Raw genomic sequence first — 27,537 nt, forward strand, 5'->3', positions numbered from 1 at the left:
TGTCGTGGAGAAAGGGCATATGGTCTTTGTTTTAACACAAGTTTTAAGAGGAGGCAATTCTGTAGTCCTTTGTACACCGATTTTGAAAACCACTGTTTTCTAGTTTTTACAGTCTTTTAAGTGTAAACAGAATTTAAGCCTGACATTTCCATGTTTCTTAGTAGCTCACGTGGGAATTGGCAGACTCTAGGAACAGTTTCTGAAATAACAGAAGAGTGAGGGAACAGGACTGAGGATGTGTAAACTGTAAATCAGTCTCTATTGCTAAAGCAATTTTCTTAGGATTAAACAGGACAAACCTTACAATAACGAGTACAAGGGGAAATGTGTTTTGAAAAGAATCTTCCTTTGTCGTATTAGCATTTTTAAAAGGGAATACCTTCTCTGACTTTTAATTTTGAGAACTACTTTCTGTTTTTTTCTAAAGGGAGACGACGTCCAGCATCTGTAGCCACTTTATTTAAAGCATTCCGAAAAAAGGGATTATCTTCTTTAAGCAAAGCTTCTAAATACCTGTCAATCTGCTCCAGGTCTCCTGCTGGGCTACCCTGGGAGAGAGAATCAACAATCAGAGCAGGCCAAGATGCAGCAGGCTGCACCCTGTAATCTGGGGGGCCTTGAACAGTCTTCCCTACAGTTCCTGTAGCAGCAAAACCCACCTTGCCCTGGAATAATGCCTTTCATCGTTTAAAATGTTTTCGCATTTAATCTCACTTTATGCTCACCAGCGGTTAGGAACTTGGATCATTTTTTTTTTCTTCCTCAGTGAAGGTTAGTTCAACTGGCTTTCCTTCTATTTAATTACTTGTCATATTCCTAAAGCCACCCCGCCTCCACCTCGTCCTTCTCTGTTATAGGCTCTCATATCCCCATTTTTTTTAACTTTTATTTTTTTATTCTTTTAAAGATTTTATTTATTTATTTGTCAGAGAGAGAGAGCACACACAAGCAGTCGGAGGGGAGGGGCAGAAGGAGAAGCAGGCTCGGGCTGAGAAGGGAGCCTGATGCGGAACTCGATCCCGGGACCCCTGGGATCGCGACCTGAGCTGAAAGCATGCGCCTAACCGACTGGGCCACCCAGGTGTTCCTCATCTTCCATTTTAAAAGTTCGTGAATCTGGAGCACCTGGGTGGCTCAGTTGGTTCAATGGCTGCTTCCAGCTCTGGTCATGATCTTGCGGTCCTGGGATGGAGCCCTATTTGGGCTCCCTGCTCAGTGGGGAGTCTCCTCTCTCTCTCCTTCTGCAATGCCCCCCGCTCCTGCTCATTTTCTCTCAAATAAATAAGTAAAATCTTTAAAATAAATAAAAGATCATGAATCTTTAGCCTTAGAGGCGAAACAGACAAGTGGGCAGATTTTGCCTTCTCTGCCGCTGCTCTTGCCTCTGCAAGCATCTTTTCCTGGAGCCCTTGGCTTGCTGCCTTCATCTGTCTCCTTTTCTCTCTTTTCCCCCGATTCTCTGTCTGGGCAATTTCACACTCTCCTTCCCTGGGCCGCTTAATCCATGAACAGCTGGACAAACACTCCCTCTTTACGGACTTCAATCTCCCTCTCTCAAGCCCAGCCATGGGCTCAACCTGCTCTCCAACTTGGAATGATGGAGAAGAGAATTTTTAGAAAGGACCTCCCAGAAACAATTCCAGTTTATGACGGTTCCCGATTAGTGGCACCATCATCCTAGCTTCTCCATCGCTCATTTGGTTCCGTTAACTGTGCGTCTGCTTGGCTCCCTCTGCCCTAGGCCTCAGACAAGGCTGGACTGTACCGTGTCCCAGACAAGCTCACATGACAGTCATGTTCACCTAGCTTTTCAAATAGTCACTGGCCCTGAGGAATGCCCTGTGTGACCCCTTCCGACACCGACGGCTCTCCATCTGTTTGGCCGAGTCTAATCCTTTGGCTCTGCTCTCTGCCTGGCACACCAGACTTCCTTCTAGGACTCCAGGCTGGTTCTGTCCCCAGCCTCTTCGTGTGCCTGCTCGGTCCATCTGCTTTGGGTCTAGCTCGGCTCTCATCTCTGCTCTACACCAGTGCATTTGCTCTGGCCATCAGAGGCAGTGGGAATAGAAATTTCAAGTCAAGGATGAGAGTAAATCTATTTGGGCAAGGAGTCCTTTGAGTGCCTCTCCAATGATACCAGACAAAGCATTTCATATACTCTGTGGGCTAAAGCCCCTTCGCCTCCTTACCAAACTTCCTGAATAAAGCAAATTAGTGGAATTCCTCTGGCTACTGTGCGGGAACCCAGGGGTTTGGCACAGAAGGAAGAGTAAATCTTTATTCTTTCATGTTTTTCTCTTAGCCACACACAGATTTGCTCTAATGAAAACCAATAATTTTTATGAAGTTTTTCGATAGAGAGTAGTATTTGATATTTATGATGCAGAATTTCTTTGGTCTCTCAAGTTTTTGTTAGTAAAACAACCATCACTGAAACTGTACCATGGCATGGTGCCAGGCCCCGTGTCAGACCTTTCACACATAAAAACATTTGCCACCCTTTACATCCACAAGAACTGCAAGAACTGTAGCCTACACCACCCAAGGCAGGGGGAAGGGGGTGTCTTTTTTGGCTGTATACTTAAATTCAGCAGAGATATTTTCTGAGTTTCATTTGTATTTAATAATATATTTAATAATGTAAAATAATAATGTATTTAATAATGTAATTTAATAATAATGTAATGCAAAGAAACCAAAAGATGTCTATTTTGTGAAGGAGGAATGGATTCACCTTGAAATGTTCACAGCTAACTGGAACCCCGGTGGCCTGGCTTCAAAGCCCACGCTAATCACGCACTATCCCGATGTGTTTGTGTTTCCTGGTCTCTCCCGATCCCTCTTCCTGGGCAAGGTAACCCTCCACTCAGTCAGGGTTCTCCGTGGGGCGCTCAGCTCCTGCCCTCTCACCTTGCAGGGCCCAGGAAGGCCCTGTCTCCTGTCTCAGACTCAGGGTCTATGTCTGAGAACAAAATGCCACATGCTTCCTAGGCTCGCTGTTGGATTTCTCAATTTATTTTAGCATCTATGGAAAGACTTTTCAACTATGGCTATACATATTTTAATATTTTATGTATTCCATCCAGCATTTCTATGTGCTGTAGAAAGAAGATGGACCTCTCCTTGTTAGCTCAATCCATCACAGGAGCCCTGTTCTTTATGCATTCGTCTATCCAAACAAGAGGAACAGCACACTTACACAATGTTTCCTGACCTCACTAACCTCTTCTCAAAGATTAGAAGAGTCCATTTTTAATTATGTATGGAGATAAAAATTAAAATATTTTGTTGTCTGATAAAATTAGAAAAAAATTCCTACTGGAAATGCACTATTGAGCAGACAGGGTTGATCAAACTGTACCAACAGCACAAGCAAAGGTTCTGATATTTTGTAAGAGAGAAAAATAACAGACCTTTTAAAAATATTCTCATACATACTTTCAGAGTTCATTTACTTACGATTTCAATATTTTTTTTTTGGCAGATGAGTAAACGGAAATTATTTTTTTACACTGGGAGTGAAAAAGCACTAATTTCAGGTGGAACATAATACATTTAGGATGTATTCCCTGCCTTTATTATTTTTTTTATTTTAATGTTTTTTTATTATGTTAGTCGCCATACAGTACATCCTTGGTTTCTGATGTAAAGTTCAATGATTCATTAGTTGCGTATAACACCCAGTGCACCATGCAATACGTGCCCTCCTTACTACCCATCACCAGTCTATCCCATTCCCCCACCCCCCTCCCCTCTGAGACCCTCAGTTTGTTTCTCATAGTCCATAGTCTCTCATGCGATTTCAATATCCTTATAGGGAGAGTAAGGGCTGGGTTAAGTGACCTGTCCAAAGCCCGTAAGGGGATGACAATGGCAGGAGAGGAAGCTAGCTCAGTGCTCTTTCCACAGAGTATATTACTACTACTCCAAATTTTATTACTTACCAGCTTGAGTTTCTGCAACAGTGCTCTCAGTTTTACCCGAAGATTATTCAGTTTATCTTCAGTCATTTTTCTTTTTTTTTCACATTGTCCCAGAGATATTTCATTAACCACTCCTCTTCGATTTGCATCATAGATAATGGACTGCATTTTTCTCTTTAGTTCTCTTTCATATTGGGCCATGTAAACATTCTGGATCTGGGAATGTTTTTAAAAACAGTTTTAGTGTATTTTTCAAGTATTACTTTCCCCCCAATATCAGAAAGAGATCTCATATTCCAATTCTACACGGATGTACCAAGCGTCAACTCTACCCCTGTGTACTATAGGTGGTCGAAATTTGAGACACCCTTAAGGAATTTGCTGATGGAAGACAAAGAGAGACAAGGAAAAACGTCCAATACTCCAGTAACTATGAGGATGGGAGAGGCACACCAAGGGGAGCTTGGAGACCCTTGCTTTGAAATGGAAAAAGCATCCAGTCATGGTTGAATCTGTCTGCCCACCAGTGATACAAGAGTATGCAAGGCACAAAGTGGGCAGCTGGTAGTGCCCGTGACCCCCTCTCCACAGCACCGGAACTCACGGGCAACGACAGAATGGCCGGCCATGCAAGGCTCTGCTGGCAGATGACGGCGTGTTATTTAGAACTCATGTCTGTAGCACAGAAGCTACAGTCAGAGGAATTCCTTTTCTGTCACACCCTTCACATTCCTCGTCCTGACACAAAGAGTATGGTCGTTAACGTACACACATGACCTGCGTTAATTCAAGAGTCTTGGTTGTTACCCAAAGGTTCATGTTGTGGCTGAGGCGCTGACAGAGTAGAGAAGGGAATGGAGAGGCCAAATGCTCCAATTTCAAAATGACAAGAACTGATTGTGTCAACATTTGGAGAGGGTGGGGGATATTCTAAGAAAAGAAATACAGAGCAAATCCTGTTTTGATACACATTTGAAGGTTTCTGCAATAAGGAGATTTCTGTGTTCTGATATGACTGCGCTGAGAGGAAAACTATAAGGTGGTTTCGTTTGTCTTCTGGGTCTTCTCTTCCCCTGCCACGTCCTCCACCACACTCACTAATACCTGCAGGCCCCTCCCAGACACTGTCCACATCAGCCCCTTTAAGCACCTATTTCTCCTCTTTCTATAGAATCCTTTAAGCAAACAAACAAAAACCCCTCAATATACTGAATTCTGTTTAACATTCACTAACCACCTCCTAAATTCAAGGCACTGAATTTTGTTACAGGTGATACAAAGATATGTAAGATCCAGTCTTTGGCCTCAAGAGACTGCCAGTCTATAGAATGAGATAATACAAGTATGCAAATATTGTGTCTTATGGGAGAAGGTGCATGGTGCCCCAGGTAAGGCACAGGTAGCATTCAGTTGAGAGGAGGGTATGGATTCCCCGTTAAAGATCATTAAGGTACTTAAAGTACTTGACATGGATTAATATCAGTAACTTACCCTCCAATTATTTATGCTTTTCTTTTTTTAAAACAAGATTTTTATTTATTTATTTACTTGAGAGAGAGAGAGTGCATGCATAAGCAGGGGGAGGAGCAGAGTGACAGGGAGAAGCAGACTCCCTGCTGAGCCTGGCCCCTGCGGGACTCTCTATCCCAGGACTCTGAGGTCAGGACCTAGCTGAGGCTGCTGCTTGACCGACTGAGCCATCCAGGTGCCCCTATTTATGCTTTTCATGTACTATTAATTAAGAGGAGTATTTGGGAGCAGGGACCCAAATACCACTCCAGTGGCAAACACTCGCCTATTTGTGTGTGTTCACACACACACATACACAATGTATTCCATTAAAAGTGAGACTTAATTGTGAGATTTGTGGATTGCCATGTAAAGAAATCTTAGATTTTTAGAGTCTCAAACTGCCTGGACACTTGAGTGGGGGCACCAAGAATTAATGCGATGCTGAACTCCTTGGCCTGCCTCTGCCTGTTCTTACCTTATTTCCTAGTCTCGGGCCTCATTCTTCCAGGAAAACACCAAGCTCATTCCTGCCTCAGGCCCTCTGCTCTTGCTGCTTCTTCCGTTCAGTGACTTCAAGCCCAACCTCCACGAGGCTCACTGCTTGTCTCAGGTCTGTGCTGAAACATGGCTCAGGTACCCCCCCCCTTGTCACCATATCTGAAATAGGCTGTCCCTTCCCTACACATCATCATGGTCTATCCCCAGGCCCTGCACAATTATTTTATGTTTATTTACGTGTTCAGTATCTACCATTACGTGATGTTACATTATGCTCTGTTATCTGTCTTTTCTCTAGAATGTGAACTCAATGTAAAAAAAACAACAACTGGTTTTGTTCACCCCTGTATTTCCCATGCCTGCTGCATCATTGGCATGGAATGGTGGGGAGTTAGGAGAACAGATGTGCAGCATTCACAGGAAGGGGATTTTAAGCACAAAGGCCGATCCTGCCCTGAAATCCAGACTATGTTCTGAGATCTTGGAGGGAAATCCACTTTCGAACAACCTCAATTCAACCCACAAGACGTTGATGACTCCTTAGGGAGGCTTTAGTCAACGCCAGGCAGTGCCATCCCCCATGGCCAGAAGGTGGAGTTGGGTAAATAATTCAACTCAGCCAGAAAAAGTAGAACAGGGTCATAGATAGCTCAGACGTCACAAGTCATACAGAGTTCTTAGTATTCAGAGCTCCAGAATTTCACAGCTTTTACCATCTGAACAAGAGCCAGGAAACACTTTTTGATAAAAGCAACAGTAGTAAGAAAACAAACAAAACGAGTAAAATTAAAAAGAAATCTGAAAAACATTAGTCAGAAAAACAACAATATTGCTTATCAGCAATATTGATAACATTTGATACTACTGATAACATTTGAATGGATGTGAAGGGCGTTAGGCTAAGTGAATACAGCCAATCAGAAAGTGACACATACTATATGAGTCCATTTCTATAGCATGACTGAAATGATAAAATGATAGAGACGGAGAATAGATTAGCAGTTGCCTAGAGTTGGGGTGCCTGTGTGTGTGCGGTGTGGCTATAAAGGAGAGAACCAGGAGATGTCTGTGGTAATGGGAGCTCTGGATCCTGGTTTTGGTGGTGGTTACACAAACCCACACATATGGATAAAATGAGACACATATTTCACCAACTTCAATTATTGTGGTTTTGATATTCTACTATAATTATATAATTACATAAGACATAAGCATTGGGAAAAATGGAAAGGTACATGAGATCTCTCTACCATTTTGTGATTTCCTGTGTACCTAGAATCACTTCACATGAAAAGTTCAGAAGACAACACTGTTCATATAGTATGACATTAGCAATGTTTATATAGCACACTACATTCAAGGTCATACTTAGTCTCTCAAAGTTCACGGTTTTGTAACCAAGCCAACTATATTTCCTTCAAACACTACCAGCCAGTTTCCTGAATTATTCTTCTGCCTTTCTCAGGCTAACATTTTCAGGGAGTTTCTATAAAAGGGAGCAATTTTGAGAACTTTCAAAGCTCGATGTAAAAGGACTTCTGGTTGTATTAACGTTTTAATTAAGAGGAGTAGAGAACTGTAACAAGATGAGAGGCTTAGTTCTGCTGGTTAAACCTACTCTTGTAGAGGTATTTGAGGCAGATCAAAAATGGAATTCTTTCCAAATTCCATTAATTCAGAACAGAATTAGGATTTGAAAGAAAGGATATTCAACTGAGATTTTAATTTTCTGCCTTGAATGTAAAAAGTCAGAGTTCTAGCAGCTCTGGAGCTCCAGAATCCTAACAAGTTAGCACAAAGGAAGGCTGGCCTACAAGATCCTTAGATTTCGTACTCTCCTTATAGGTACGTGACATGTGATGTTTATGTGGGCTGGCACTATAGCGGAGACAATCAACCTTGATTCAATGTACAGATGGTAAGGTCGAGATGCATTCAAGGTACTGATTGAATGCTAGCAGGATACAGAGTTTTATAAGAGAGAATTGCTAACTTCAAGGATCCTATAATCTAGTTAAGGAGAAAATAAAATACAGGAAACAACTACAATACAAGGCAGAAAATTTAATTAATGCTAAAAAAGTTTTGAGGTTCTCTTAGAACATAGAAAGTCAAGATTAAGCTCACATGGATAGATTAAGGAAGGCTTGAAGTGGAAGGTGGCATTGACCAGACCCAACATCAGGTGGGCACGATTTCAGGAGGCCACCTGCAGACTAGGAGAGTAGACAAGAGTGTTCTGGGGGACAGCATGGGGAAAGGCTCAGAGACAGGCCAGTCTAGTAGGCTGTAGTAATTCCATCTCAGATGGAGCAGATGGTTTGTGAGAGGAAAGAATAAAAGATGGTAGTTCAGGCCAAGTCGTATAGGACCACCTATGTGATCATAAATCAGCTACTACTACTAATAGTTATGGAAACCAAGGCAAGGTGACCAAAGACATCTGTGACTTATCAAGGGTCCTCTGTGCTTTAATGTAGCCGTCTTTATTAAAAGTGTGCAGAATAAATCAAGTTAGCATAGATCTGTCCTCTACATGGATTTCAAAGAATGATTTTAATAGTTTTTATAACCATCCACTTAAAACTACCAATCGATAATAAAGTCCTCATGACCAAGCAGTATCATGTTGGGGAAGTCATGATCACAATTGTTTTGTATTTTGCTTGCAACATCTCTGTTTCAACAGGAAGTCATGGTCTCTTGACTGTTTATCTTGCTTTGATTCTTTGAATCTCACTTGCCCTAAACATTATGAGGATTCTACTCATCATTTCTGCCAACACTGTTCACCTCGTGTAAATACTTACCTTATTTAGTCTGGTCTCCTAAACCCAACAACAACCTGGCTCCATTACTGATCATAACGATACCAGAAAAATGTCATTTGGAAACAGACATGAAGGACACACATAAGCCTGGATAAACTAAGATGTGTGACATCCTAATTATTAGCAAATTTCTAAGTTTCATATTGTTAAGTATTTAAGTCAGAGTTTCCTAACCAGTAAATGAAGATCTGTGGGAAGATCCAGGAGCCTTACTGGTAACTGTTGAAGCTGGCTCCCACACACTTCCAGTTGGGACAATTCCTGGTGAGATACCAAACAACCTGCCTGCCACACGCCCCCCCCCATTCCACTGTCAGTAGCCCCCATATGAGTCTCATCATGCAACGTCAAGGCCTCTAGTAAGTAAACAATAATTCTTTTACACCAAAAGGCTGAGAAGCTGTGGTATACATACTGCAAGTAACACATGGAGACCCTGTCACGTGATAAAGGAGGACAGTCTGGATAAGAAGATGGAGGACAGTGATGCAGAGAACGAGCTTGGAGTGGGACACATCTGGGTTCCAAGCCTGAATCTGTTACTTACTTGCATCATGACGCTGGACTATTACTTGCTGACTCTCTAGTCCCTCATTACAAACATAAAGATAGTGGCCTCTACCTGCCAGTGTTGTGAGGGTTAAGTGAGCTACCAGCTTATACAAAAGGCCTAGTTTAGTGCCTACATCTACTGGCTCTTGATCAACCCCTGCTTGACATTCATGGACGAAAATAATATAGTGCTAGAAATAGGATCAAAAATATATTGAATTAAAACTTGTCCTGTCATCTAGTTAGGAAATGCGGACAAGCACGTCTTCAGGCTGAAAATGTTCAGTGACTCCTTTTCAACAGACATTATTCAGGGAATAAACTCGCTCTTCAGCTGAACAATGACGGGAAACCTCCATGTCCAGCTGTTTATCGCAGTCCAGTAGGCACTTCATTCAGAAACATCAGAGGCAAATATATCGACAAGGATGTGAAATTTAGGCACATCCTACACTTCAAATACTTTGTGATGCAGCTGTTCTAGGAAGGAGTCTGGTTTAGGTTCTCATTTTCATTTCAAGTTTGCCTGCTATCATATGTCTTTGGGAACTTACTTCGTAATTCTATTTCACTTATGAAACAAGAATATCCAAATCGATTCCATTCCCTACAAAAGAGATGAAGCAGTGCCTTTGCTTCTATTTCTGCTTCTCATGAGTCCAGGGGTTGCCGCGCACCTCCTAGTCTTGATAGGTTTGCACGTTAGTAAGACAGTGTTTCAGAAGATGGCTGTAAGCATAAGTACTTTCAGTAGTATTCATTGTTTTTATAACTACTTTGACAATGGAAAAATCATAAACTTAAAAAACTGTCGACAGGATACTAAAAAAAAAAAAAAAAAAAAAAAAACCCCCCAGAGATATCAAATTGTCCAAAATAATTAAAAACTTTAATCTGCAAATATTTCTGGTGTAGTCCAGTGTCTCAAGGACTTAATAATCTCTTTCTTAAAGATACCGAACATCATATTCTTTTCAAAATATAGTCTGACTCCCAGCGTTTCGTAAGCTTTCTGCCGTGGAAATATTTGCATTTTAAAATTCAAAAAGATGTTGCTTTGTGACATCTGATATGCTACACATTAATCTTAGTCTTGATAAGAGAATGCAAATTTGATTTCCTTCCAAAGCTAACATTTGGAAATGTATATTATTTCTCCTTTGGTGTATGGGATCATTTAGAATATAAATGACTACATTTATAAAAAAAGGAAAAAAAAGCTTACCTGGTTGAGGAACATTCTCAGCTTTTTGTTTCTCTGCTCTGGGCATTGCTCCAGCTGTTTTTGTAAATGATAATAGAACAGGATATTAACTTTTAGAGAATGAGCTGTCTACAACAGAGCTGTAACATGCAAGGATCTAGTATAAAAAAAACCAAACCATCAAAGCCTAGAACAGGCCAACACTGGTACTGTGGATCATTTTTAAGCCTGGGTCTAATTAAATTAACTAAAGTATACCTCACCTTATTCCAAAAAAAGATTAAGGCGATTTACATAATTCAAAAACAACATGGTTAAACAATGGCAGAAAGAAAGAAAGGTGAAGGAAAAGAAAATGACAAAGATTATTCAAGAGGATGTCAAGAAGGTAGTTGGAGCCTGGATCGCTGGAATGGGAACACCACAGAAACAGGCTGGGGAGTCACTGGCATATGGGAGAGTATTTAAAGTCACAGATTCACAGAGGTCACCTAGAAACAGAGAGGGGAAAATGGCCCAGGAATGGGCCTTCAGACGTGCCAACATTTGGAAACCGAACAGGGAAGGAATTGAGTTACCAGCAGAAAAGACAGGAGGAAGAAAAGCAAGAAAATGGGAAGTGTGTTGTCATGGAAGCGACACAAAGAAAGTGGTTCAGGAAGGAAAAAGTGGTCAACTGAGTTGGTCTCTCCGAGTTCAGGTAAGATAAGAAGTGACCACTGCATTTGTCAGCCTTAGTGGTCAGTGGTGCCCTCACAAGACAGTCCCAGTGAAGTAACAGAGCTGGAACCCTGGTTGGGCAGTGGGGGGTGAGGTGAGGGTAGAAGGTGAAGGAGCAGAAACAATAATTATACATTAGAAAATTAAGGGTTTCTCCCCAGGATCAGATTAAGGCACAAGGCACCTCTGTCAGGTACTTATTTGGTGCTCTTTTCACGACTAGCCTTTCCATGTACATCCAACCTTCCCACAAGCAGTCGTGAGCATATAGGCAGAGAAAGCACCCTCCCACCCTCCTGTACCCCACAGTTCTTCTGGGCTCCAGGGAGCAGCTTCTGGCAGCCTCAGGCCCGCATAGCTCACTGAGCTTCACCACAGCCTGCAGTGACTTAGCGGCCTGGGGACAACCCATTGTGAGCCCAGGTAGCTGAACAAAGTTTTCCTTCTAATCATATATGGTACTGTCCCTGAAAGGAGATTTGATAAATAGAATTTTCTTCATCCTTCCCTGTGATGTGTTAGTGATTTTAATAAGACTAGTGCTCTGGGCACCTGACATGGCTGACCCACCCAGTCCTCACCTCAGCCCCTCATAAAGGGTAGCTGAGAAAATGTACCCAAGCAATAGAAACTCTAGTTTTGGTGTCATGAAGGGAAGTCAGGGACCATGTCCTGTTTCTTTTCATCTCTACGACTTTCTGTTCTCAGTCTGTAAGATCTCCCAAAGTTTATCTGAACCTTGGCCATACTGGTTTTAAATGCAGTTTTCATTCTGAGTCATCCATTTGGTATAAAGATTCCCATCTTCATTCACTTTAACCATCCTAGGTCCTCTTCCCGGTAACACTTTACAGTGTGTCTTCAATTAAGTTCAGGCTCTCCTGTCATTCCCTCAAAGCTCTAATCAAGCCAGCTTACCTCAAAACTTACTGCAAGTTCCTCCACAGATGTGTAGCCAAAATCGGACGATAGCTGATACTCAGGAAGAAAGTACAGAAGAATCTCCCTAGGAATATGAGCACAGCGGAGATGGTGATATACCGGGAATGGGGTGCAGCACTCACCTGTCGGAACTGCTGGGGGCTACACATCCTGGCAAAGACGAACATTCACACCCACCAAACTGTTTTTACCACTCACGGCCATCAAACTCTTCCCCAAAAGCATAGACTGGGGGAAGGGGCCATCAAACTCTTCCCCAAAAGCATAGACTGGGGGAAGGGAAGTGGGCGTGGCTATAAAAAGGCAACAGGAGGACTCCTCACCGTGATACTGCTGTTCTGTATCTGGACTGTGTCACTGCCAACAGCCTGCGATAGCGTCACCACTGGGAAAAAGTAGGTAAAGAGTACAGGGGATCTCTCTATATGATTTCTTATAACGTCTTGTGAACCTACACTTATCTTAAAATTAAAAGTTTATTTAAAAAAGAAGGGAAAAAAGAGAAAGAGAAGGAAGGAAGGAAGGAAGGAAGGAAGGGAGGGAGGGAGGGAGGGAGGGAGGGAGGGAAGGGGGGAGGGAAGAGGTAGGGAAGAGGTAGGGAAGGAAGGGGAAGGGAAGGAAGAGCGAGTGAGTGAGAGAGAGAAAGAGAGTGAGAGAAAGGAAGGAAGGAAGGAAGGAGGGAAGGCAGGCAGGCAGAAAGCAGGCTCCCAACGCCCATCTATAATCCAGCAGCCCAGGAAAGTGCTGCACCTACCTGAGCGTTCTCCTTGCAGAAAACTTAGCCTTGCAAAATTCCTGGAGGGGAGCCATTGTCTCCTCACAAACCCAAAGACCTTAACTCTCCAGAGTAATTCCTTTCATCCGGGGAGGCTCTGCGGCTCCTCTTAGAAATCATACATGGACCCTGCTCTTCCGAAAGTGATTGGCCACTGTTCTGACAGGTGCTTCATTTTGCCAAGAGGCAGGAGCGCCTCACCCCTGTAGTGTGACAGCTTTTCTAGGATTAGTCACCCAGATGATACATATTTCATTCCTGGGGGAATATGAAATCTAGAAATTTATAGCTACTCTACCTTAAAAGTGTATAGAGTGTTTTTGTGTTGAAGGCTTCTAAGAACCTCAAGTATATTAGCCAAGGGATTTACAAAACTTTTCAACTGTAAAATAATACGGCACACAAAAGATAAAATAGCTGTTTCTTACATAATTTACATTCCTAGTTTTTTTTAAATATTATGTTTTAATATTCATTTATAGTTTTAAGGAAATTCAATCCAAACGTTAAAAATCCTCAGCACTGCACAACATCAAATATAACACACACACGAACTCAGAATTATTTGCCCAGCTAGTAAGAAGGTCAGTGGGTTCTGGGTATTTGAGATGAGCAGAAATCAGATGGGGAATAGAGAAAAAGCTACAAGTGGAGTCCTGAGGAAAGGGGACCTGTGGTCACCGCTAGGGCTGGTTTGGTGGGGCAGGAGCGGGGAGGTCTTTTACACAAACCAGCCCTCTCTCTCTCTCTCTACATCTAGCCTCCCTTCCCCCAACACACAGTTTGAGCCTCTCCTGAGCAACAGTCCTTGTCATGGTTGGTATAAATGCTTTTGGGTTTAGATTTAGAGCAAATCAGCAATCTTCTGAGGAGGTGCTTCCAGAGAAGCAAATTTTAGGTGGTGGTAGCACTGGGTTGGGCCTGGGAGAGGGTGAAGGGGCAGGCTGAGGGAAAAAAAAAGTTCTGGTTTAGTTCTGAATTATTCTCATCCTCTGAAAGCTCTGCATCAGAATTTACACCAAACATCATCTATCATCTAAATTTCTCACACATACAAGTATTTCCAAAGATACCATTTTAAAATAAAACACAACTTTATACAATAAAGTTTTACAGCTTTTGCCATGCTATATTTCCTCAATACACTCAAGCTCAATAGTCCCCCAGATATTCCCTGAACCCCACTACCACAGAGCTTTTACCCAGTGGCCCCTGCCAAGGCCTGGCATCTGCCCCCATGCTAGGAGCCCACACATTCTTATTTTACAGAATTCAGCCTCGTGGGGAATGCAGACAGGGAAGCAAGCTCTTTCCAGGACAGAGTGATAAATCTTGGATGAAAATGGGAATGCAGTGCCATGGGCATGGAGATGAGGGGCCCTCACCATCATGGGGAGCCCTGGAGAAGGAGGAAGAGGAAAAGGAGGAGTTAGCCAGCTGTGGGGCAGGAGGGTGGGGGTACATAAAGCATCTTTCCAGGCCACTGCTCTACATACTGGGGACAAGTATTTTCTGGCAATAGTGAACCCCCTGGTCACATTCAACCACTCCTTATAAAGTGCTAGAAATGTGCTAAATGCTACTATATGCTTGATATACGTAACTTCATGTAATCTTTATGGAAACTCTGGCTGAGAAGTCATTCTTATTTTAAGCCTCTCTGATTTCCTGATGATTAAGGACCACCCCCCCATGCCCTCACCCCCACCGCAGGCCCTAGCAGGTGCCCTGCACTCTCCTTTGTCTCTCTCCCACCAGGGTCTCTGCTTTCTGCCTTTGACTCTCTCCTCCCTAGAGCTGCTGCTAATTAGCTTTTCCCTCAGGGATTCTGTCCCATAAGACAGACAAGACAGGGCAAATTATATAGTTCCTGCGGTCTCCAAGCACAAACACACAGAACTCTTCCTTTCCCTGAAAGATTAATTCAGAAAACTGTTAGATGCTGTTAGGTAACTGTAAGACACCAGAAATCTCAGAAGCAGGGTCTGAATGTACTTAAGAACTCTTAGAAAATTCCTTCATGTATTGTCTTGAGTCCCTTTGTTCCCTGGTATCCCTTGCTGGCATCTTCTTCTGTTCCCGAGGGTGTATCAAACCTCTCTGCACTCAGAAACCTCAGCTTTCCCTCAGGACACAGTGATCCTCCAGTCCAGGGAAGGTGCTGCCTGAAGATGAGCCAGGAGGCGCTCAGCACCAAACCGCAGGAATCAAGTGCTTTCTGTTCACCGGTAGCCACCGAGTCAGATGGACACTGTGCATGTGGAGGGCTCATGAATCAAGTGCCGCCTTTTCAACAGGACTCTTATCTCTCAGGAACAGCCCTTCTTCCCTTGGAGTATCAACTCACAGCTCCACCCTCAGACTTGAGAATAAAATCAGGGCAGTGCCTTTGTTTGACATTGTCTCTCTTCTCCAGACTAAGAAAGAAATAAGCCCAAAGATCTTGCAGAGCTCTTACTTGCATCCAGGATCATAGGCGGTCCTGGCTAGGATGCCCATCTCGGCTGAATTCCTATAAATTCCATATCCCAATCTGCAAGTCTGATCTGGAAGTTTTTCAAGAGTTCAACCAGGTGAGCCACAACCCCTAGTCGGCGCGGTTTACATCCGCGATGGCCAAGCTTTGAAAGGCTGCAGCTAAGGGTCATTTCCTTTTCACTCCCCAGTCCTTTTTTTTTTTAAGATTTTATTTATTTATTTATGTGAGAGAGAGAGAGAGAGAGAGAAAGCATAAAAGGGCGTAGTATCAGAGGGAGAAGCAGAGCACTGAGCAGGGGAACCTGATGCAGGATCATGAGCCCAGGGCAGATGCTTAAGCAGGCGCCCCCCTCCCCCAGTCTTACTCCCGGTCTTACTCCCTTACTCACTTCCCAGTCTTATTCCCTTCTCAAGGGAGCAGTTTTTTCTTAGGAAAAATCTCTCTCTTGCACTAACACAGCTCCATTCCCTCTAGACAGGAGCAGGGAAACACGGAAGTACCTGCTCATCTAGCTGCTGTTTTTTTTTTTTTTAAAGATTTTATTTATTTATTCAACAGAGAGACAGACAGCCAGCGAGAGAGGGAACACAAGCAGGGGGAGTGGGAGAGGAAGAAGCAGGCTCATAGCCGAGGAGACTGATGTGGGACTCGATCCCATAACGCCAGGATCACGCCCTGAGCCGAAGGCAGACGCTTAACGACTGAGCCACCCAGGCGCCCCCCTAGCTGCTGTTTTTTAAAAGTAGCCGAGTTAATAGGCTTGGTCTTGGCTGAGAAAAAGAGCAAGCCTCTTCCTTGAGGTAGGCTGAAACTCTCTTCTCCAGCCCAGGGAAAGAGAAAGATGGGGATGAACAGAAATGGCATAGATTCATTTCGCAAAACCAGGAATCAGATCACGTTTTTTGACAGACCCCAACTGCTCGCGCACTTACTTGTGGGGTTTTCTCTTGCTTCAGTTAACGAGGAGCCACCTGTAATAAGGGACCTCCTTTTTAGAACTTTCTTTGGATACTTTTAAAATTTAAGCTAACACAAAGTATGTTTGGGCTTTGATGGAGTTGAAATAAATGAAGTCTGCCTTATTATGAAGTTTATATCCATAACAATGAACTGAAACAAGGCTTTCTAGGCTTAGCAGTTGAAAGCAAGGACTATGAGACTGCCCGGATTCAAATTCCAGCTCTACCACCCAAAAGTTAGGTAATGCTGGGCAAATGACTCAACCTCTACGAACCTCAAGTTTCTCATCCATAAAATGGGGATAATAAAAGTCTATTTACAGGGCTATTGAAAGGTTTAAGAGAGTCAACATAGACAAAGTCCTTAGGACAGTGCCTGGCACACAAAAAGGGTATAATAAATATGTATAATTATCATCACTACTATTGAGAGCGACTTGAGATTTAATACTACTCCAACATAGGACCAACTGATACAATTTAACAGCCTGGATCTTAGTTTAGCTCACCCGCCTCTGACTTACCCAACTCAGTCATACCCCATAATCTGAAAATACCTCTACATCCCCCAGTACTAGTCACTGCACTACACATTAATCGCTCTCAACTTCATTAAATGTATTCGTTGAGGGGTGCCGGGGTGGCTCAGTCAGCGAAGCGTCTGACTCTTGATCTCAGCTCCTGTCTTATCTCAGGGTCATGAGCTTGAGCCCTGCATGGGGCTCCATGCTGGGCATGGAGGCTACTGAAAAAAAAAAAGAAAAAAGTATTCTTTGAATACCTACTAATATATACTAGACACAGTGTGGAAAATCCAATCTGCTTTCAAAGATGTTACTGTATTTGGGGATTAAATAAACCAATACGCATAAAACAAAAAGTAATATAAGTCAGAAAACACTAAACCGAGCATAATCTGGTAATGAAAATGAATAATGAAAACTACTATTTTTATTAATTTATTCCATTAACATGAAATAAACAGAAGTGGCCGGACTCCACTTGGGCAGTGTGGAAAGGGATAAGGCTGCGGTCACGTCCAGAGTGAACTAAGTGGAGGGAAAGGGCTCTAACGACTCTATCGTGTGACAAGCAAGGCAAATCTGGTGAGCGATGGTCAATGTAAAGCACATGGTACCCTCCACGATCTGCACAATCAGCCACAATCCTCACACCCTGAGACGTGTGAAGTCTAGTTAACACAAGGAATAACGTAGACCACATACAGAATAGCGCAGTACAGGGGGTAAGAATAACAAAGAAGGTAAGAAATCTGTTTTCATCAGTGAAATGTGAGAAAACCTACTACATGCTGTTAAAGGCAAAAGAGAAGACTGATAAATGAGGAGCTCATTTTGTTCCAGCTAAGCTTTGTGTTCTGTACAATTCTTTTTCCACTTAATATTTTTGTAAAACAATTACCATAAAAAAATTCAAGCTAGTACCGAAAAGAGCTGATTTATTAATACATTTGGCTTTCACAGTGTTCAGTTGATAATAGTGTGATGCTTTCAAGCACCAAAGATTTTACATGTTCATTAGGGAGATGGTTTCCGGGAAATTTTAATTTTCTAGTGATGCCTAATTACAGAAGTGAATGTACTTTAAAAGTCTTAGTGCACTCAATCACATTATCCCCTTTTTGATCACATGTAACATTACAATTAATAGTAATGATACACTTAAATGCAGAACAAAGACGAGCCAAGGAAAAAACAAGGAGAATGATGATACACAGCGGTCCACCCAAACTCCGCTGCAACACAACCAGACAGGGCTCTCCAGGTCTCAGTGTGCACAGCAGCAAAGGGTGTGTGTGTGTGTGTACACAAATACAAACATATATATATATACATATACACACACACACACATATATATACATTTCTGTATATACGCATATGTATATGCACCTGTGTCTGTGTGTGTATACAGTGGTTAAGAGCACGTGACAACAAATCAGGGATCCTCGGCTTAAACCAAGCCCTGTCCTAGTAGCTGTGTAATTGTGACTTCAAGTGTGTTAGTTTCTCTAAGCTTCAGTTTCCTCAAGAATAATATCAACCTCTTAACTTTGTGGGAGTAAGGAGCTAATATAAACAAGATACTTGGGTGAGCTAAAAATATAATAACAGCTCAAAAATGATAGCTATTATTATCAAGAAGCATTACGCCAATCGTCAGACATGTGGTCATCTCCATACATTTTTAGTCATGCGCACACATTTATTGATATTTACAGGCACACTCGTATATATAATTTATTGCATACTACCCTGTCTTAGCGCTCAGTTGACATGCCTGAATCTTGGAACTAGTGAGGAACACACCAGGATTCAAATTTATGGCTACCCAACTTCAAAACTGAGGAGCTTACATAATACATCTGGACAAATACTGACAGAACTGGTGGAACATCCCATTCTTGAGGGACTATACTGTAGACCATGACAGTATGAAACTGACTATCCAACCAGATCACTGGATAAGTGGCCTTTTTCAACCTCAAAACATCTGTACAACACTGAGGTCGGCCTGCTTCCATCCCATTCCCAGGCTAGTGAAGGCTTGCCAACGCAGATGCCAGGACAGATTTAGTGATCAAAACTTAAGTGTTCAGAAATGTAGCACGCTGGCTTCATTTCTTGGTCAGCAACTTGTCCCTGGATCCCTAGAACCATTAGTAAAAATGTGCCTTGAGGCAACGGCCAAGCAGATCCACCTACGTATAACCAAGGGAGCCTCCTCCTTTCTCCCAGAGCAGGTCAGATGCTAGGAATGTGTTCCTAAGGGACAGGTGGGACCTTCATGCTCATGTATACAGAACCCGACAGCCCTGTGTTGCCGCAGAAATTTCCATAAAGCCCAGGACAACCGCAGAACTGAGCTCACGTGTTGCAGTAGTTTGCAGTCTCCTTTCACACACAAGACCGAAGCCTGGGCCTGAGCAGAAGTCGTGGCTCCCAATGTTTATGCCACACCTCTACCTTTCTCTTTGCCAACTCTCTAATTCCATTCTTTGCCAGTTCTCTTCTTTAGGAAGTTTCTGCAGTCACTCACTGATCAGAAAGTCAAAGTCACTGTCCTCATGGAAAATATTATTCCAGCTAGGGCATGTGGTGTGTTCTCCTTGGCCGAAAGCCTCTTACTTTACAATGCAGGCCACTCTCAGGCTATGAACCCTAACCAAACCAACTGGCTCCACTAATTTCGTGGTGTTCCTGCTCCTGCCCCCTCCCTCTCCCTATGTTAGCTATTTTAGAGTACTCTTCCGTATGCTAACCTCTTTGACTTGTTTGTAAAGCCTCCTATCATCAGTCCCTATTTGGAAAAATTCTGAATCCTGGACTTTATCCCATCTCTACCTACATCCTTCGAGAGCTGAGATCCAGACATTTAAATTCCTCGTTTACCCTGCCCACAAATGTTAACATTCTACCCTGAACCAAAAAGGAAAACTCAATTTCCCTTGATAAGTTTCGTATCTAAAGCTGCAGACGGAGACTTTTCAGAAGGACGTTACAAATGTCATGAGGATCCTCGTCAGGCAAAAACCAACTAAACAGAAAAGGAAAGAGGAAGGAACGGAGGGAGGGAGGAAGAAATTCAGTAAGAATCCTTCATAACATCCAGGAGAGAGCTAACATCCACCACAGTGACGGACCACGTGATGACAGTTAGCAACTACAGTTCTTTTTCAAGAGACATTTAACCTGTGGGGTATCTGAAGCAGTGTAGTTAGGGGACAAGTCATAAAGTCACTCTACTGAATCTTCTTGATGACTGTACCACTCCATGGGGGGGGGGAAGATCAGGAGTCGTCACTGCTTAGAGAGTTCAACAAAGCATATGGAAATATGTTAGCAAGTATCTTTACCTTAAGTTAGACGCCAGTTTTCTTACAGTTTCCTTGACAGATGTGCTTTGAGAAGACTTTGTCAGTAAGGCACCAACGTGACAACCACCACTCACGGAAAAGCTGGCGTCGTGTCCAGAACTTGGACTTAGATCTCCCGTCGGTGCACGGTGCCGAAACAAGCCGAGGCTTATAATTTCAAGGCAGGAATCACATTAGGTACCAATGAATTCAGAAACATTAATAGATGACAAATGAAATGTTAATACACAACAAATGAGAGCAAGGCCATAAATGTCATTCTAAAAACTGTCATTTAGGAAGTTAGAGAAAATCAACTCTCAACTAGAAAAATTACTATTTATTCCCGACAAATCTTCTGTCAAGGTTTTGGGGGAGCCACAATTAAGCAGAATTGGCGGTAATGTGTTCTTAACAACAGTAGTCACATACCATTTGTCTCATTTGCTGAAAGAGGCTTTTAAACCAAATTTCTATGTTAGCCTGGGGGAAGGTACATACAGAAACAAAACACAAAGGGGCAAAGTCAGTTGGAAGAACTATTTAGTCAAAAACTAAAGGAAAAAGATGTTCCAGGTGAGGTGTAATGATCCTGGGTAGAAATGAAGCAGGGCAGCTAGGGTGGGGTGCACAGGAAGGGGGTGGGGGAGGGCTGGCACCCATGGCCAGGGGACGGGAACTGAGTTTATTCTAAGCAGAGCATGCACTACCACTGAAGGGTTTCTTGCATGGAAGCAAGAGGATCTGCTGTATGTTTTAAAAGGATAATTGGCTGCAGCATGGAGAATAACTCACGATGAGGATGCCCAGAATAGTGTAGTATGTTAGTGAGACCCAAAGCTTTCAGCATTGTGGGAACAAAAAAGTTCAAGAGGGCTGGGGAACATGCAATTTGGGAGACAAAGCTGTGAAGGCAGGTAGGGATCAGATCACACAGGGATTTGCTTGTCAAATAAGGAGGGGTTTTTTTATAATCCTTTCATGCTAATGTTAAGACCACAGCTCTGCAGAGTTTTATATGTTTATACCATGTGGGTCATTTAAAAATTAGACAAGAGTTTATATCAAATAGAATGTGTTTCTACTGTCAACAGCTTTTGGGTACTAATTCTCCTAACTTCAGCTGATATTTTATTTAAGGTTAAGAACATTATAACTAATGCTTGTCTCTTAAAGAATACTTATACAGGGGCGCCTGGGTGGAACAGCGGTTAAGCGTCTGCCTTTGGCTCAGGGTGTGATCCCAGCGTTATGGGATCGAGCCCCACATCAGGCTCCTCGGCTATGAGCCTGCTTCTTCCTCTCCCACTCCCCCTGCTTGTGTTTCCTCTCTTGCTGGCTGTCTCTCTCTCTGTCGAATAAATAAATAAAATCTTTAAAAAAAAAAAAAGAATACTTATATGATATCTGAAGCCTATTAACTATAACTTCCTTTGTGCTGAAATTTCATTAAAGTAGTCCTCTAAAATTTTTTAAATCATTTTTTGGGATGCTGAAAAGTCATGCTGGCACTGGGGGTAAAAGGTAAAATGCACTACACCTGTGCACAGAGAGTCCTCTCTCAACCTGTTTCTCTTCCTGCCAAATACTAATAGTGCCAACCTCACAGAACTGTGCTGAGGATTAAACAAGACATACAAAGGATTCAGCCCAACCCCTACGCTTAGTAAGTGCTCAGTAAATAGCATTCATTAATATGAGTTTGATAAGATTCTTCCATGAAGACTGTTTTAATTGGAACACAGCTCTACCATTTCATGTTGTAGATACAATTCAGATGATTTAAAAAAAAGACACACACAACCTCATACAAACCTGGAAGTAACAATGATACACACACACATACACAGTGTGTTTTATTAGTCTTTGGATGAATTTTAAACTTTAGTTCAAACTTTAATAACTAACTCTAGGTTAAACCACTGTCTATAAAGTGGGGGGAAATCTGCATCATTTATTCAATCAACAAATACACCAACTCTGAGCCAGCTGCTATTCTGGACATTAATAACACAGAGGTGAGCAAGACAGCCCTGCTCTTGTGGAATGAATGAGCTCCTAGTGAAAAAGACAGAAAATAAACAAGCTAGAATGTAACACATTAAGAGAAAGAGACAAGTCAACAAGATACTTTAAAATAGTAATAAGTGCTCTGAACAAAACCATGCAGGATGCTAAGATCTGATAATGTGCCTGGTCAGGAATGGGACAGGCTATTTTGGATGGAGTGCTATGGGAAGACCTCTCAGACACCTGGAGTTATGAAGAAGAAAAGATACGGCCCCATCCTTATGGGAAGACAGATATTCAGATGGACAATTCCATTTGACCTGACAATGGTGTTGCCCACCATCGTGTGTCAGAATATTTAACAGATAATTACTTTTTTAAAGATTTTATTTATTTATTTGAGAGAGAGAGAAAGCAAGAGATCACAGAGCTCTAGTGAGGGAGAAGCGGACTCACTGCTGAGCGGAGAGTCCAATGTGGGTCGATCCCGGGACCCTGAGATCATGACCTGAGCTAAAGGCAGACACTTAGCCGACTGAGCCACCCAGGCGCCTCTAACAGATAATTACTGTAGTTGAACGAGTTATGACCGCTCTGATCACTGCAACAGTGGCTCTCTGAAACCCTGAGTTTGCCTGCGAGAGTTGGGAGCCCCAGAGGAGAGAACACTTGAACCCGAACTTGAAGGAAAGAGTAATAGACTGGTGTACAGCTCGCAGAGGGCAGAGGAAGCAGTGTGGACAGACATTCAAATGTGATAAAACAAGACGCAAAGCAATTCAGAAACTCTGGGAAGCAAAGCGGGGGCTCCAGGAAGAGCCAGGAGTGAAGGGGACTTGTGCTGTGCTAAGGAGTTTAACTTATCTTGCAAGCGATGGGGCCATGAAAGGCTTCTGAGTAGAACAGTGGGGTGAGGGGATCTGAGTATCAGAGGGACTCCTGCCAGGAAGTGCAGAAAATAAAACTCCTCTCTGTTTTTTTTCTGACATTCAATTCAATGTGCTCCTATGCAGAAAGAGCCCAAGATTTGGATTCACAGACACTGGGTCTAAATGCCTCGAAAGCACCTTTGACAAGTTTGTCTAAGTGAGGGTAAGAGTTTGCTTCCTTGAAAACATTCTGTTTTACTGGGCATCCAAAATATTCATCTGATTTTATATTAAAAGTGACAAAAGTCTCAGGTCAAGAAAATTCTAGCATGCAATGATTATCATAATCATATATACGTATAGTAAGATAATGAGCCATACAAAAAAACAGGAACCTGATTGCATATTCACACCTTATACACATGTGACATTTTCAGTTCTTTGACTACATTAATTTGAATTAGTTGCTCGCTGTGAGTAGGAAGTTAAGCCTGTTCCATTTCATTATCCCCAAATCCTCACAAAAGAAAATAAAAAGGTTTGGGGAAAAAAGGTAAGAAACCTAGCTGTATGCTATTCTTTCTTGTCTCCTTTGTAAATGTGGTCCCATTCTTAATTGCCTTTGCTTGTTGCTATTATTATCTTTCTTCTTGTATTTAAACATTGATAATTACTTTGCAACAGTATAATTGTACTCACTTGGAATTTGTATAATTGCAGTACACTCACCTTTCCTGGTTAGGTAATGAAGAGTTTCTCTTTATTTCTGGAGTATCACTGCACGGCTCCTGTTTTTCTTCAAAAGACAGATAAAATGAAGACAATCACATTTTGATGATCACACAATAAAGTGAACTGAAAGAAGCGTCGGCAGTTTATTAACTACTTATAGATAATTTGGCTTTGTATTCCAAATATCCTCTTGTAAAAACGCATCAATATGTTCTTTATGCAACTTTATAATAACCTTTTAATAAAGTGTAGATGGTGTACATAATAATCCAAGAGCCTTTGTAACTTGTTTTTTTGTAAGTTCTTTTTCATGATGCTTATAACCTGTGACCGGTATGCACGGGGTGACTGCTTGGGGTTCCTTTCTCTCACCAGCCTCTGCCCAGACAACCTCCTGTCTTCCCCCTAGAATCCCACTCTATTCCATTTTAGGTGCCGGTTCAAACACATCCTAACAGATCCCAACCCCAAACATGTCTCTAGTAGAGAGTCAAACTTTAAAGCAGGAAGAGACCTGGAGTCATCTAGTCGACCTCACTGAGGGAACCTCATTATTGTATGTTCAAAGAAGTTAGTGATTTGTTTACAGTGCATAGATGAACAGAAATGCTCTGACTCCTTGGATTGGTTTTAAGAGTGTCTTGGAGGCAGCAGACACAATAAGTCAATGTGTCTTTCTTCCACCTGTCTCTAGAATTCATTGTGGTAATTGTCCGAATATCTTATTCCACCAAGTAAACCCTTGCCAACAAGTTTAGGGCCATCAAAGGCCAAGTGCAACAGCACAGCAACAAAGGAAGTTTTAGATGGTGGGTGAATGGCTGAGGATCTGACTCCTTTAAGTTAATATAAAAGAGAAAACACAGGAAGAAGTTTTCCAAGTATACTGCAGGCGCCACTGGTTTTACTCACTGGCTGGCATATAAAGTGAAATTTTCTTAGCCCAACGGCCAACTAATCTATAATTACAGTCATTTGAAATTATTTCACAATTTGTTCTTTCCAAACCCAGGATGAATATTTGAAATTAAATATTAATTTTAGGATCAAAATTGTATTAACAATTTTTCCATTACGATTTGGAAACCCAACAGGCATGTACTTGAAATCACGTTAATACTTTGAAGCTTCTATAAAAGACTGGCTTTAAGATTAAGAGAGCCTTACAAAAGAAATCCTGATTGTGGAATCATAAATTATTCTAATTAAGAAATAAAAAACTGTGATTTCTTAGGGACCTCACTAATGGGTTCAAATATAAAGATGTGCATAAATGGCTGATTAGGTTACCTGAGCAACGAAGTATGAAGGGAGAGCTTATGACCAAAACTGAGCACAGAGTAGGTAGGGGAAAATAAATAAATAAAACTGACCCTGGCACTCCTGGGATGCCATGGACCAATACAAGGACTGGGAATGATGAAGCCAAAAGGATCTGAGGCTTGTGAAAGAGGCTAAGAAAGGCTTTAGAACTTATTTCAGAATAAGTGGACCACCATGAAGATGATGGGCTTGCAGCTCAGGCCTAATGGTATAATATTAAAACAAAAAAGGGAATGGCATAATAATAATAATAATATAACACATAATAAAGGGATTAGTCATAATAATGAATGGACACTAAGAAAACACAATTTTCTGAGTCTGGTTTGCTTCCAGCTTCTCTATCCAGGGAAATTGTTTTCGGATTGAATATTATAACATGGCAACTCTAAGTTTTAAAAAAATTTCAAGTCTCTCACTTGAGACAAAAGATGTCCCATGGAGATAAAAGAACTAATGGATGTGTTTGGTGAACTAGTCTGAGGGGAATCATGAAAAGCAGGAAAAGGACTACATAATTGAAGATAAAGAACTGTCATTATAATTTTCAAAATACAGTCTGAATTAAAGAGCTCATAACAATCTACTGCAAATTTCTAAACAGAATTCAACACAAATAGTGGCCCAGGTCTACTGATGGAGATGTCAGGCCCTGTGTGGCAGTGCTGGGGGGACTCTCCTTAGGAAGGGAGTGTCTCTTGGCTCCTCCAAAACACAGGAGATTGTGTTTCCCACTTCTGGAACAACACACTTTAACTTTCAAAAATCCAAACTGCTACCAAACTTCTGAACTATATCTCACATTAGATACGCCACATATGTCATACTGAAAACAACTCTGTCACCACTAATATAGGTAAACTGAACTTTTTTTTTACCTTTTTTCATAAGAGAAACTTCCTTTTTTTCTTGTTTCAATGAAACCTCAGTGTCACTTTTATCTAAAACCTGAAAAACAAGCTGTTTACTTAAAGCTGCACAAAAATATAGGATATATCATAGGCTGCGAAATGACCTGAGTATCAGTGCCCATATCAGAGAGAGAGGCCAGAAGTACAGTCTATGCAGAAGTACGTTATGGAGGGAGACAATCATGTGCATTGTAGAAAATGATATTAGTGTGAGTCTCAAGGATGGTTACATCATAATTATCAGATTTACTTTTACCATTTATCAGGATTTTTATACATCCATCGGTATTTGTACAGGTATTTTTAAAAACCCATATCTTATGAGGATGTAACAATGACTCCAACAAATAAGCCAAGTATTTGATCCTCCAGGAGCAACCACGGACCCTCAGCTGTGTTGAGAAGGTTTATCACCCCGATGGTGGATACAGAGCAGACATATAGAGAATGAGCTTGACATCAGTGCAATGAAAACCTTGGGGAGGTTGCGGCCTGGGGCCTGAGGCCACAAAGCATGATGGAGAAGAAGATGGGGATGGGGAGTGCACAAGGGCCAACCAGGGGACAAGTTTGGGACACCTTGTCTTTTGATAAAATCTCAGGAAATCTGCCTAAAAGGGGTTATAGAGCCTTAATGTGCTGAATGCAGGAGCCAAGAAGGTTGGTGGCACCTGAGAGTGACGGTGTATGTGTGTGTGTGTGTGATGTCTGGGGTGGGTGGGCAGAAATGGGGACTGAGAGAGCTGGGGGGGGTGGGTAGAGTGTGCCATCTAGAAGCCATGTCCCCACCATTGCTTTGGGAAGCCTGAAGACCCATTTTACAAGGCTCACACAAACTTAAATTTTGGAAATGTACTTCTTTAGATCAGAGAGAGAGAAAGAGAGTTAGTTTATGCCCTTCAGGAAAATGGACCTAGAATGTTCCCTTCGTGTATTTTGTACATCTGTGAGAAGGTGAGGGAACAGGCAGTAAAAGATGGAAATGGAGAAGGCAGGGGTAAGGCAGGGGCTCCTTGATCTGAAGACCCTTGAACATGCACTGAGACACAGTCATGTTCCCCACTTCTATGACCTGGGGGAAGGCGCAGAGCTGTGTTCACTGTGTCTACACCCTTCGCCTTTCAAGCCCTCTGTGCCCTGCTAAACAAACATGGGGGAGAGAGGCTATCGCCCCTCCTCTCCGCCCTCCCAGGAAACACAGGCATATAGTCTACATGGCATTCTAGAAACTGTGCTCCTTCACGAAGCAGGTTAAATGGGCACACATGTAGCCTAGCAACAAAAGACCTGTGAGGCTGTCCATCATTGCCGCTTCTGTTTCACTCAAAGCCACAACAAGAAAAGTCTTGTTAGGTAGGGGAAAATAAATAAACTGATGCTGGGACACCTGGGTGGCTTACTCGGTTAAGCGTCTGCCTTTG

The 27,537-nt window shown here is 42.2% G+C and overlaps 1 protein-coding gene across 1 annotated transcript in view; it reads right to left on the bottom strand.

The window, feature by feature from the left end:
- Nucleotides 1–391: 391 nt before the first annotated feature.
- Nucleotides 392–27,537, bottom strand: part of MORC1 (MORC family CW-type zinc finger 1) — a 156,077-nt gene continuing 128,931 nt past the window's right edge. Inside the window, exons 21-27 of the mRNA XM_034665385.1 lie at nucleotides 26,084–26,153; nucleotides 23,880–23,946; nucleotides 20,272–20,439; nucleotides 12,159–12,246; nucleotides 10,542–10,595; nucleotides 3,945–4,139; nucleotides 392–548 (exon numbers count right to left, since the gene is read on the bottom strand). Coding sequence (XP_034521276.1) covers nucleotides 405–548; nucleotides 3,945–4,139; nucleotides 10,542–10,595; nucleotides 12,159–12,246; nucleotides 20,272–20,439; nucleotides 23,880–23,946; nucleotides 26,084–26,153 — 786 coding nt within the window. The 3' untranslated portion in view covers nucleotides 392–404. The remainder of the gene's footprint in view (nucleotides 549–3,944; nucleotides 4,140–10,541; nucleotides 10,596–12,158; nucleotides 12,247–20,271; nucleotides 20,440–23,879; nucleotides 23,947–26,083; nucleotides 26,154–27,537) is intronic.

This window comes from Ailuropoda melanoleuca, chromosome 1, assembly GCF_002007445.2.
Source record: "Ailuropoda melanoleuca isolate Jingjing chromosome 1, ASM200744v2, whole genome shotgun sequence".
Lineage (NCBI taxonomy): Eukaryota > Metazoa > Chordata > Mammalia > Carnivora > Ursidae > Ailuropoda > Ailuropoda melanoleuca.